The following is a 13,845-nucleotide window of genomic DNA, read 5'->3' as shown; positions in this document are numbered from 1 at the left end:
ATTAGCTGACACACTATTGTCTCCTATAGAGCTGCTTTTTCATAATTTGCTGTTTATTATACTGTGAAATTGCTTTGTGACAATCAAATAAATTGAATAAAATGCTATGAAGATTAGAAAAAGGCATAATGCTGTTTACATGATCTGACTTGTAACCCTGACAACTGTAAGTAATTAATAATTACTTAAGTAATAATTTGGAAAAACAGGCATTATGGTCAGAAGCACCATAGTTTCAGATGAATTAGGATTCAGATTTAGGTCTAAATGTAATTTGATTTGAATCATGTGCTGCTGCTATTCCAATACAGCTACAGTAGATAAAGTTAATTCACTTCACTATGATGCTGAGGAATCTAATAGGTGTTTATCTAGTCTTATCCACACACCGACTGCATTAAAGATTAGTTTGACAGCACAGAAAACCTGAAATATATTTCTTCCTTTTTCCCTTTCAGATTACTACTGCCATCTCGTGGCCGACTTGTTCCACAACAATGAATGCAAATGCTATGCTTTTTTTTTTTTTTTTTTTACAGTCTCTAGCACACATTTATCATTATTTGGGTCACTTTTCAAAACTCTTCTCACAGTGAGCACAACAGCTTTCTTCAAAGGCTAAACTGTGGATCAGCTATCATGGCTTTGGCACAAAATGCATTCAATGACTCCATCAAACTGAACTATTTCCTGGACAACCACCATCAACATTTGCATGTTGACACACTTTATAACACTGTTAAACTTACGTTCAAAACATACTGGAATACAAAACTGAAAAAGACAGCAATTCGCTACATTTGTACAGTAACACCATACTGAAATATCTTTCAAAAATAAAGAATGAAACACTACAAAAACAATTGCATGAACTCCTGCATGGTGTTAGCCTTTTCAATTTCATTGCCATTTATACAAAAGGGTAAACTAGGAATAATGTTGTATATAGACCATGTAACATATACAGCAGTGAACTGTAACAGCAGAAACAAACGAAACAACCTTGGTTGATAACCATTGCTATTGTTATAGAACAATGATTGATTTGAGATATGTATGAAGGGTTTTGATAGTATTACTTCATTCTGAATGTGAAATTTTAAACCTGAGCTAAGCTGAAGGTTCATTAGTAGAGCTGTGTAAAACAGTGACCTAAGAAATGGGAAATGGATCCTGGGAATTGTTATTTAAGAGTGTCATTTAAAAAAAAAAAATCCTGGAACTATGATCAAAACTACAACCTCATACCTTTAAGACAGAATTATGCACCAACACTTTATTTAAAAAATATATTTACCTTAATTTAACTGAGAATCCATGTATCACTTTCCAGAGTAAATATTAAAGTAAAACAGTATTAATACTGTGCTTTATTATTTTTTTTATTTGTGCTTATTAAAAAAAAAAAAAAAAACACTGTGAAAAGACATTCCGTATAGGTTTGGATACAAATGAAATCCATCAAATGTATAAAAAAAAAAAAATAAAAAAAAAAAATAATCCTAATGTAAGATGAAAACTATAAACAATTCAAAAACAAAACAAACAATCAACTTAATATTCAGAAATATCTTTTGGATAAAGAAAGGAAAATCACATGTGTATTCTGATTTGGCATATTCAGAATTGTAAAGAGAATCAGATCTACATCACAGGTAATAGTTACTGTACTGTAGCTGTGGTCAGAAGCCCGTGTATGAGCTCACAAACTCCAGCTTCTATTGGGATTTCATATTCCTTTCAGCCCACCACAGAAAGGGTCAACCGCAGTAGCACAGACCTAATCTGAGACAAAGCTTTCCTTCTTTTTTCCTCCCCTCTCTTGTACATTTTGCTCTTGTTTTATTTGAGCACTTTGTTTGGACCTGAAGCAGATGGACCCTTTTGTAGCTACAATATTTACAGTGAGATTCTGAAAGGTGTTTAATAATAATAATTCTACTTGCTAAAGTTCACATAGAGAGAACTGTATACTAAACATGTTTAGACTGGGAGGACAATGAGGTTGTTTAAAAAAAAAAAAAGACTGACAGATTTGAAACTTATTTCTTTTTAAAAGAAATTGCTCTTCTAGAAGAAAATGGCTTTATAATTTAACATCTTTAGCTAGTAAAATGGATTGCAGCAGGCAAACTTCACCATTTATAGTCTTATTATCATTAAAAGTAAAATGGTATTTATCAACAACAGTAGTCATATTTATCTTACTGGAAACCTGTGTGACCCGATTTGGCCAGGATCACAGTAACCATGGTGAAGCAGTATGCAAAATCATTAACGGGTCATTAGAGGAGTCAATATCACTAATAAGGTTTTTAATAGTGAACAGCCACAATGCTTCGAATGCTTGATTAAATTAGACTGTTTGCTCTGGAACATTCAAACTGGGTTAATTAAGGCTGCTGATATAACCGCTAAACGCTCATTTAAAAAACATTAATTATGCCAGACTGAAGAAAATAGACAATTATCTGGCAGAATTTTCTTCTTATTATTATTATATTGTTATATAATTGCTATCTATCTATCTATCTATCTATCTATCTATCTATCTATCTATCTATCTATCTATCTATCTATCTATCTATCTATCTATCTATCTATCTATCTATCTATCTATCTATCTATCTATCTATCTATCTATCTATCTGTCTGTCTGTCTGTCTGTCTGTCTATCTATCTATTCAACCATCCAGAAACAAGCTTCCATATTAAAGGGACAGTCCATCCACAGTTTTGTTTCCATTGGCTTTCACTGTATGGACAAATGCTCCACCGAAGAAAAAAAGTCATCGTGAGGGTGAGTAAACAATACTATTTTTTATTAGGGTGGACTATGCCTTTAAGAGTCAAATCATTTTCCACCACAGTTAACATAAAAAAAGAAGAAAAAAAATTGTTGTCAAATCTTGTCACTTAAATGCATGGTCCCAAGTAACAGAATTTATCACGATTCTCGGCCATGCACACATTATACCACAAATTAATGTCCATTAGTATTTAAGCTCTCAATTATATACAATCCTGCTTTTTGTCCAACAAAGTCAACACTGAATGGGCTAATTAACTCAATTCACTACAGAAGACACAGTGCATTTTTCCAGGAAACTGTAATGCTCAATATCATTTAGAGTATAATGACTGTGTTCTCACCTCTGTATCGTCGGCTTTACAGAAGATGTCAGATTGATAGTGTCCTTGGTGATCTCCACTTTGCGGACACTTCCAAAAAAGTCAGTGATGAGGACGCTCCCGGGATTCCTCTGGAACAGGTCAGTACGGTTACCCGGAGTGGACACACACTGACTCTGTGGGCACACCTTAAACTGAAACAAATACACATCTGTCAGTCAAATAGGACTGAGACTGAGAAAGAGATTAATTACGGGTTGCCAAGTTCTAAGAGCGCATTCACTCCCAAATGGATTTGCAGTTTAATTGAACTGTCAGCTGTCAGAAATGAATACAAAGAAAAATAACAAAAGTTACCATTTAAATAACCTCTGTTCCTATACATTCAGCCATGGTTTACAGGAAAATGTCACTAATATGTGATCTTGTGAATTCTTACAAAAACAGATTATAAAGATTAAAGAAAATCAGCTTGCAGATGAAACATGGACATGAAAAAAGCAACCGGTAAAAGCTGTCAAAATCATTTTCATTTTAAAAATATGGAACAAATGTCATTAAAATGTTAGACTGATTCCATTCTGAAGGATTAAACATTTGTTTCTCAATGTGTCCACATTCTGTGAGGTTTAAGCCATTATATAAACACTTTTTACTCTTAATCCACCCTAAACTCGAAATAATCCTTTTTACTATGACCTCAGGATGAAATATTTTAAGACCAAATCCTGTCCAGCTGGAATGCAGTGTGTGTCAACATTAAATTGCATTCACCATTCACAATTTATTTTTTCTTTTCCATAATATGGCATATGTCACTGAACATTCTGGAACTGAATATTCAAAGAAATTTAATCCTGTCTGATTTTATTCACTGGGAAATGATTGGATTGTGAAAGGTGGACTTTCTGTATCAGAATGGAGCCAGACTTGAATGCGAGTTTACAGTTGATTGTGGAAAGAATGAAAATTTTGACCTGCTGGGTACCGAGATCATGACTGGGAAATGGAGACTTTTTTTTTTCCTTACTGGAATAGCTTATGCATATGAATAATGCATGGTAAGACCAGTAATGTGGACTAAGATTTTTGATTTAAGAGGAACATGTGTAGAGGCATATCCTCTTACAATAACGACTGCATTCATTAGTCCGCATCTCTGTAAACATGACAATATAATAATATTTTAAAATGATTCAAGCCTACCTAATCAGAATCATTTAATACAATTCACTGAAAACATCAAGAGATCCTTTGAAAATGTTTATTAAATGCATGTTAAATCATTTGAGAACTAATGCAATAAATAAGCGTATTAAATTAATAAGCTGCAACTGCTGAATCAAAAAAAATAAAAATAAAGACCAAGTAGTTTTATAAATTATTGACTATTTGGATGTTTATGAAAAGAAAAAGCAGCTATAAATAAAAACATCACAGTCCATCGTTTGCATTATGAACACCTTATTAAGCCTAATTAGCAGGGAAATAATAATAATAACAATAATAAAAGTGAACATTGATGTGAAATCTGCTCTAAACACTACTGTTCAAAAGATTTTGAAATGTTTTGAAAGAGGTCTCTTATTCTCATCAAAGCATTTATTTGATCAAAAATCTAGTAAAAAAAAACAGTAATATTGTGAAATATTATTACAATTAAAAATAAATTGTATAACTGTTAATATGATATAAAATAATTGTGAATAAAAACAGAATGCAATGATGTGGAAGTTCAAATTTCAATATTTTATTCAGAACACAACATAGATTACATATCAAATGTTTAAACTGAGAAAACGTATCATTTTAAGGGGAAAATAAGTTGATTTTAAATTTCATGGCATTATGTAAATCAAAATGTCTCACTTTCAACATTTGATATGTTATCTATATTCTATTGTGAATAAAAAATAAGTTTATGTGATTTGTAAATCATTCCCTTCCTTGTCCCAACTTGTTTGGAATTGGGTTTGTACATTAAAAACATTATTATTATTATGTTGAAAACAGTTTTGCTGACATTTTTTTCAGGATAGAGGGAATTCAAAAGAATATCTATTTGAAAGAGACACTTTTGCAACAATATAAAAGTCTTTACTGTCACTTTTTTTTTTTTCAAAATTAAAATTAAATCAAAAAGCAAAAAAAACTACAACCTTGAGATGACTTCTAAACAACATTTACTGAACATCCTGTTCAGATGCAAGTTTTAAGAGCGTACATGATGCAATTCAGAAATAAACGAAAAGGACATTATTTTTTAGCACAACTCCCAGTGCACAGTGAAAGCCAGAAAGACATTCCGCAATCTTTCTGATGACAGTGAAAGAGAGATCATTCATGCGAGAGATCATTCATGAGAGTTCAAGTGGCCCGTCTCTATCAACATTCAAACGTCTCTCTTTCTCCCACGGGAAATCAATAACATCGTTGCTAATCCTGTAGAATGGAGAGAGAGTGAGAGAAGAGCAAGGGGAACAAAAAAGTGCCAGAAAAGAGGCTGTTGTTGGACCTGTTTGATCTGGGAAACACTGTGCCAAGCAGAGAGGATGTGGAGGGCATCAAAATGGATTGTGGGAGTTGGTGGCACTCAGATGAATGGAAGAGAAACTCAGGCTCACCCAGTCCTTCAGAGAAAAGGTCTCCCTCCTGACTGTTTCAAAGCTGTCTGACCTACAGCTGTATTAGCTACTCTGTTTAAAGTGACGTGCTAAGAGACCTGTGGTCCACTAAGGCCGTTCTTTTCATCTGAGGCGACAGGATGTCTTTGTGACAGACCCTTTTTAAGTTCAATTGGTACTAGTGGATAAGGAAAATGCGCCTGTAGGACCTCGCATTCTCCATATAATTTGGCTAGAATTATAAACAACCACCTAACAAACACACACACACACTTACCAAATCGTTCATGTTGGCCTGGCTAGCGGGGTGGACTTCCTCCAGGAACTCCAGTAAGTAGAAGGTGTACTTGTCCATCAAATGGACCCCTATTGCCAAGTCTGGCTGATGCTGTAGGGACAAAATAATACAGGTAAACCAATTCAAATATTCATCATTTTAAATCTGTATTAACAATAAATGTTCAGGGCTTTCTAGGGAATCAGGGTTTCCAGACCTTCTCGTCTAGTTTAGTGTATTATAGCCTGTTCACACCATGTCCAGTGTGACTAAATTAAACAATATATAGTTTTTACTTTTTACCAAATTTTGAAGCATTTAAAAAATGTCTACATAAATATTTCCTTGTAAAAAAACTTTATGTTTTAATTAAAATTATTGCCATGACACTGTACATATTTTTCTGCCTTATCTTTATTATAGTAAACAAAATCAGTAATAAACCCTTCAGAATCATTATCCATCAATAATGTCATTAACAAGATTAACAATGCTCACATAGCTGGTTTGATGAAACAGTTTAGATACTATTCCGTTGGTGAACTTTGTTTTATGTTTTTGAAAAACTGCATTAATCTGATTAAAATACAGTGAAAACTGTAATATTGGGAGCTATTACTACAATTTGAAATAACTATTCTACTTTACTTTAAAATGTAATATCTTCCAGTCTTCAGTGTCACATGATCTATAAGAAATCATTCTAATACACTGATTTGGTGATCAAGAAACTTTATTATTGTCAATGTTGAAAATGGTTGAGCTGCTTAATATCTCTGTGGGAACAGATATTTTTTTCAGAAAACTTTAATAATAATAAAAATAATTCATAACATTTATATAGCGCTTTTCTAGGCACTCAAAGCACTTACATAGACAGGGGGTATCTCCTCATCCACCACCAGTGTGCAGCATCCACCTGGATGATGCGACGGCAGCCATATATTGCGCCAGAACGCCCACCACACACCAGCTTACTGATGGAGAGGAGACGGAGTGATGAAGCCAATTAGCAGATATGGGGATTGTTAGGAGGCCATGATGGTCAGAGGCCAATGGGCGAATTTAGCCAGGATGCCGAGGTCACACCTCTACTCTTTTCGAAAGACATCCTGGGATTTTTAATGACCACAGAGAGTCAGGACCTCGGTTTAATATCTCATCCGATGATGAACAAAAAGTTCTGAAGAACAGCATTTATTTTTTAATAAGAATCTTTTGGTACATTACTAAATGTCTTCACTGTCACCTTTTATTAATTAAAATCTTTGCTTCACAAAAGTATTAATTTCTTAAAAAATCTGAAATATCTTATGTAATGATCCGTAAACCATATACTAAACTGCTTTGAATAGTTTTTTTCATTTAAGCTCCAATCATCTTTCGAAGGTTCTGCAGAATTGCAATAATATCCAAACAGCTACAACTAATGTTAACTGTCAGACATGCAGAAGATCAAGATCAGAAGGTTCGACTCACTGAGAGCGAGTCCTCTCCCACTTGGCTGCTGGCCAGGGCATTGAGGTTGGGTGAGTAAAACCTCTCATACATGGAGGCCCCCTGGCAGGTGTCTATGATGAACAACAACTCGTTGTACCCGCAAAGAAAGGAAGCCGTTATAGAGCCGGTTGATTCTTGTCTGATTCAAATCACTTTGCTTGGATAATCTACTATCGCTTGTAACTGAAGTTGTTCCTGAAGTAATAAGAGCTAGATCTGACCTGCAGTACAGGGCTCAATGCCGTCTGAGCAATGCTCACAATACAACCAACACAGCACTCTCTGCAAACCGTTGCCACGGTAACCAAGAACCTGGCATCCATTAATGCTCCATTCACAAAATAAAATATATAATAAAAATTAGAAACCACTTCTGGCCATCTCTGACGAGCGAGAAAAAGAGAATGAGGAGGCTTGGAATCGCATGAACCTGACGTGTAATGGGGGAGCAATGAAGCACAAAAGTAATTTATTGGATCAAGCCTGCAATTACCACATTGACAGGCGCAAAACATCCAGTGCTGTAGTGCTCTACAGGAAGAGAGGAAGCTCTCCCAAACTAGCCTCCCACAATATTTACACTGCACTGAAACCTAAACAGCCTATTAGAGCATTTATAACACACAATTAATATGTTAGGCAGTTGTAGCATGGCTTCAGCTATGTACATCAATGCTATGGCCAAACAGCTACACAATAAAGGCTAGACTGCATGTTTTATGTTATATTTGTTATATTTAATGTGTGTTTTGGATTTTTTTTTTTGGTAAATTTCTGTGATTCGCTCTCAAAAGCAGCAATTACACAAATTTTAAGCTGTATGAATACATTTGCTGATATGACTGGAAGTGTGGCGTTGCTTTTATTCAGCGGTTGAAAAAGAATTCCATGAATATCTTCACTGAGAAACCTCTTTAGAGTTTTGTTTAATTTTTAGATGCAATGTTGCTAAGTACTTTCTTTATTTTTCCGCCACCAATGAAAATAGTTTCAAATGAAACCAAGCCGCTACTAATGAGTTGAGTGAATGTTTCAATTTCAATGGGCAAATCAGTTAAATTAATGATTCACTGACTAATAAAGAATCATAAATTTGTTACTATTGTCAGGGGTTGGCCTAACCTAACCTATAAGCTGCGGACACTTAGGGCCCCATCTGATATTAGCAAGACACATTTGGCAAACATGTATTCTCATGTGTTCTCAAGAGTGTCAAATGTTCACTCAGTTTTTTGTCAAGTTCTGAGCTCTGCCAGTTTGCGAATCCTCTCATTATAACAATGTGTACAGTAGATACAATGTAAACATAAGATTCATTGTGCAGTGCAGACAGCTACACTGATTAACAGAACGTTGTGACATCGAGATTAAATGAAGTGAAGGACAGTTTTAGTGATTACAGAGGGAGTGCTCTTTGCACACTTTCTAGGCTGTATAATCCTGTCTGACATTCTCAGAACAGATGTATTAACCTTAGAGAAGACAGTATTGTTTTACATGTCAAGATTATATTTGTCTTGATGTTTCAAAATGATTCACTTGGGTGCTTTTTCTATGCGCACTGATGCAAAATGTTGTGCACTCATACAAATGCGATGACTGGAGATTTTCACTTAATAATAGATTACATTTTCGAACTGTTTCTCAGCAAACCATACCCTACCTACAGTACCCTTAAGAACACTGGAATACTGGACAAGTTGCATGGGATAATTTTATGACACTTGATTTCTTTTTTGTAAAAAGATTGAAGTAGTTTTAATTCATTAAATGGTGCAAGCTTTTTTTTTTACATAATAAAAAAAAAAAGTAGCCTAATAATTTTTTACTTAAGTTGTGAAGGGGTTAATAAACAATCAATTATGAGAGAGAGAGAGAGAGAGAGAGAGAGAGAGAGAGAGAGAGAGAGAGCAAAATAAGGGTTAGGTGTGAAAGAGCACATTTTTATTATGTTAGAGCCCCATACCTTAAATTTGCTCAGGGCCCCCAAATAAGTAAGTCCTTCGTAATGATTTCGTACAGCTGAGAGCATGTCACTATGTTGGTCTGCACAAGTGCAAACAAGGGAATAGTCCTACTAGTATGACAAATGGAGCTAGATTTTATTCACTTTTTTATGCAAAACATCTTACAGAATACTCATTATGTCGGAAGTCTCCCTGGAACAACCCAAGGTTAAGTGGCTTGGTCAAGCAAAGTGGGATTCAGACCTTTAACCATTCATTTAACAGAACACATCTTTCCCAACAAGACAGAGTGTGTGTGTAAAATATTATTAACTATATAATTGAGTATATATATATATATATATATATATATATATATATATATATATATATATATATATATATATATATATAATTATTGATTAAATCATGTCAAAAATGTTAAGAGTTACTACGTGTTCACTGCAGCTCTTTCTATAATTACCTCCTCTTTTGCCACATCTGCTCAAAGGCATCAGCCAGCTCCATGTTGCTGATCCCCTCAGAGTCCTGGAACTTCAGGAAGCCGTTTCCACTATGCCCTGTGAAAGTGGACACCCACAGGTTCAGAAAAAAATATATATATAAAAATAAAAAAGCCAGTAATGAGGCTGTGCCTGGTCTGACCTGTCAGGTAGATGAGAATGTTGCTGCGGTCATCGGAAAGCAGACGTTTGGATCGAGGAGTGCTGGGGGGGGGAGACGCCCTCTCAGGACTCGCAGGAAATTCTCCACTGTGACCTGCAAAACAAAAAGACATGCTTTTAAAAGAAAACCTGACACAAAAAGCAAGTGAAAAGTGCAAAGACAGAGTCTAGGTTTGGGTCTTAAAACTCAAAGGGCCCTATTTTAATGATCTAACTGCATGGTCTAAAGCGCAAGGCGCAGATGCACTTAGTTCGTGTCCAAATACACTTTTGCTAGTTTAACAATGGAAAAAACAGAAAAAGCACCCGGCGCATGGTCTAAAAGGGTTGTCCCTATTCTCTTAATGAGTAATGGCTGTGTTTTGGGCATAACATGCATTAATCAATCAGTCAGAGCCTCATCTGCCATTCCCTTTAAGAGGCAGATGCGCTCGCAGCATGGCGGATTCGCTATTTACATGGCGGAATTTGCAAGTGCAAAGACTGAACGTGTCTCCGGAGAGGAAATGGGGCTACTCGTGCGCAAGCAAATAATTCTGATTCATCCAATGACTATCCATTATGATATTTAGGCTTTTTTTATATTTATGTAGTCTACACAATAATATTATTTTACATTGTAATACTTAAATTTTTCATATTTAGCATGTTTGTGTGCTGCAGCACGTCGCTGTGTGTTTAATCAGCAGAGTGTATGACCGTTGTTGACCAGCGTATAGGCAGGTTTCACCATGCTCTTAAAATAACAAAAAAATATAAAATATGTGCCATTGACTTTAGACCAGGTTTTAGTTGGTCAATGGCGCAGTCTATTTCAGTTGCTTCAGCATTGCGCCAAAAATGCGCCTGAACACACCTCTTTTCCAGACCAGCACATCCATGATCGCACAAATGGGCGCAAATGCATTTGCTTTTTAAACAATGTGGCGTTGAACTTGTAAAATGATTAGCTACTACATTGGGCTGAAACTAGCAAAAAACACTCGCATCGCATTGCGCCTGCTGTACAGTATGATAAGGCCCATAGTGACTGTCCTTAAAAGTCAGTAAAGTCATTTAATTGTTCACTTAACAGGTTTGTTAAAAAAATAAAATAAATAAAAGCCAGTTCATTCAGGAAACATCACTGCTGTATGCTACTCAGAGACAAGCAACAGTCGAATCTTCTATGACTTTGTTTAGAAATATTATAATTGAGTTTAAAACAATATTGCTATGAAACAACTAGCAGAACTGATGACTAGCCTTACTGGACATCCAACATATTTGTTTAAAACCAAGAGCAGCTTCACCTCATATCCACGGTAATCCACCTCCACATCATCTCCATACACGTTAAGCTCCATGTTCTTATGACTGAACACAGTGGCTGGTTTGGGGTTTCTATAGTTACAGGCCATATCATCGGCTAGCATCAGCACAATGTGACTGGGAAAGCAGAGCAAACACATCTAATCAGAGCAGACAGGAAGACTTTTACTGCGGCTAGAGACTCAAATATCACTGCCTCGTCGTGACAAAAGAGCACACACGCAGCTATCTCTGGAGAACACAAATAAATTAATGGAAAAACAGTGGGTAAAGACTATTTAAATAATGTGTCACTGTGTAATGAGGATGCCAGGAGGGAAAATAATTGATAACCAATTATATTGTGGTTCAACAAGCCACTGTTTGTGTCTAGAGAAAATGCCATAGAGTATAATTGAAGTAAATGAGAAAGTTTACCTGTCTGGAATGCCCAGCCTCTTTACGCTTCTGTATACTGACAGTGTGTTTGCCACATGCCGATAATTAAACCAGAATCTAGACGTGCAGACCTAGACATAAACGTGATAATAAGACTCCAAAAATCATGAAAAAGCAGCAATTAAGAAAGAATGTTGGCAAGTTGTTATTCTAAATACATTATAAATTCATCTTATACCTCTAAATTAGCTTTTTTCTCTTCTATTATTGCCATTATATTATATTGCTATTTTAATATATCTTTATGTACCCTCAATTACATTAAATACCTGTCAGCTTTAACCAATATGTTTACAGAAACTACAACAGCAGCCTAAAACAATGGATAAACAGCATTAACCAAAAGTCTGTGGTGTCTTGTTGTTTCGCCCATTTAGATTCAATTTATTTTTATTTTACTTTCAGTCTTAGTAATTTTACTACTTGAACATTTTAAGTTTTGTTTTTCATCTAATATGTACATTATATTCAGCCTGATTTTAATTATAAAAAACTATTCTTTATTTAGTTTTAGTTAACAATAACACTACTATAATAAGAGTTATACAGGGGGTCAGGGCCCACTAGGGGGCCTCAGAAAACCTCTAAGGAAATATGATAATTTTAAATAAAACAAGGTAAGGCATTAAAACAGTTTTAAAAAACAAGCTATTTCTCATTTTGATACACTGCACCACTGTTAAAAAAAAAAAAAAAAAAAAAAAAAAAATTATATATATATATATATATATAATATGATTTCTAAACCCAGAAAAGTCATCATGTAAATGAATAAATTCACGTAACTCCATGGGAAATTTGATACGTTTTATGAATATACTTTATAGTTATAGTTATGTCAAGATCTAAAAATTTTAGCAAGCAGAAATTGTAAATGAAAAAAAAAAATCATTAAAATGATTGTTACTTATCTTAAATCACAAACAACATGGATGAGGTATTTTAATATTAATGGATTTGTCACAGGATAAATCAAGTTTACCATATCGAGAAACATTACACACAGTAAAATTCAAAAATTTTTATTAGGGGTGCACAATAAATATCGGCTGATAATCAATGTGCATCTCGTCAGTAAAGCCGGTTCACAGAAACAGAGCTGTTGTTAACTGACAAGCTGTGCAAATCAGTGGTGATAATGAACGTGGATTTGCGCAGCTTGTCAGTTAAGAAAGGCTCCGTGTAGTAACAGCTGCTCTATGTGAAATCGTGCACCTGATGGAATTTACCACTGATTAGAGAACCGGCTTTACTGACGAGATGCGTATCGGCCGATATTTATCAATCAAACCTAGTTTTTATTTTTCGAATAATAATTCCAGATCGAATATTAGACTATTTGTCCACAAACCTAATTTATTAAAACTTACCAGGACTGCCCAGTTGTTGGTATGACCACTGCTAAAAAAACTGTCTAGCTTTCTTCTAAAAAATAAATAAATAATGCATTATACATTTAATGTGAAATTTCTCATTTTCAGGCAAATCCAAGGGTAAAAGAAATGTAAACTGAGACTATACAGGTCCTTCCAAAAAAATTAGCATATTGTGAAAAAGTTCATTATTTTCCATAATGTAATGATAAAAATTAAACTTTCATATATTTTAGATTCATTGCACAACTGAAATATTTCAGGTCTTTTATTGTTTTAATACTGGTGATTTTGGCATACAGCTCATGAAAACCCAAAATTCCTATCTCAAAAAATTTGCATATCATGAAAAGGTTCTCTAAACGAACTATTAATCTAATCATCTGAATCAACTAATTAACTCTAAACACCTGCAAAAGATTCCTGAGGCTTTTAAAAACTCCCAGCCTGGTTCATTACTCAAAACCGCAATCATGGGTAAGACTGTCGACCTGACTGCTGTCCAGAAGGCCATCATTGACACCCTCAAGCAAGAGGGTAAGACACAGAAAGAAATTT

General features: G+C 34.7%; 1 protein-coding gene across 1 annotated transcript in view; it reads right to left on the bottom strand.

Moving 5' to 3' along the window:
• LOC127950483 (GPI-anchor transamidase-like) overlaps nucleotides 1–13,845 on the bottom strand; it is a 69,086-nt gene that overhangs the window by 20,242 nt on the left and 34,999 nt on the right. Inside the window, 9 exon segments of the mRNA XM_052547573.1 lie at nucleotides 3,154–3,326; nucleotides 6,034–6,144; nucleotides 7,513–7,631; nucleotides 9,965–10,060; nucleotides 10,146–10,215; nucleotides 10,218–10,259; nucleotides 11,458–11,593; nucleotides 11,894–11,985; nucleotides 13,285–13,339. Coding sequence (XP_052403533.1) covers nucleotides 3,154–3,326; nucleotides 6,034–6,144; nucleotides 7,513–7,631; nucleotides 9,965–10,060; nucleotides 10,146–10,215; nucleotides 10,218–10,259; nucleotides 11,458–11,593; nucleotides 11,894–11,985; nucleotides 13,285–13,339 — 894 coding nt within the window.

This window comes from Carassius gibelio, chromosome B2, assembly GCF_023724105.1.
Source record: "Carassius gibelio isolate Cgi1373 ecotype wild population from Czech Republic chromosome B2, carGib1.2-hapl.c, whole genome shotgun sequence".
NCBI lineage: Eukaryota > Metazoa > Chordata > Actinopteri > Cypriniformes > Cyprinidae > Carassius > Carassius gibelio.
Note: the sequence above shows the minus strand (reverse complement) of the source record. Positions and strands in the feature narration are given on the sequence as shown.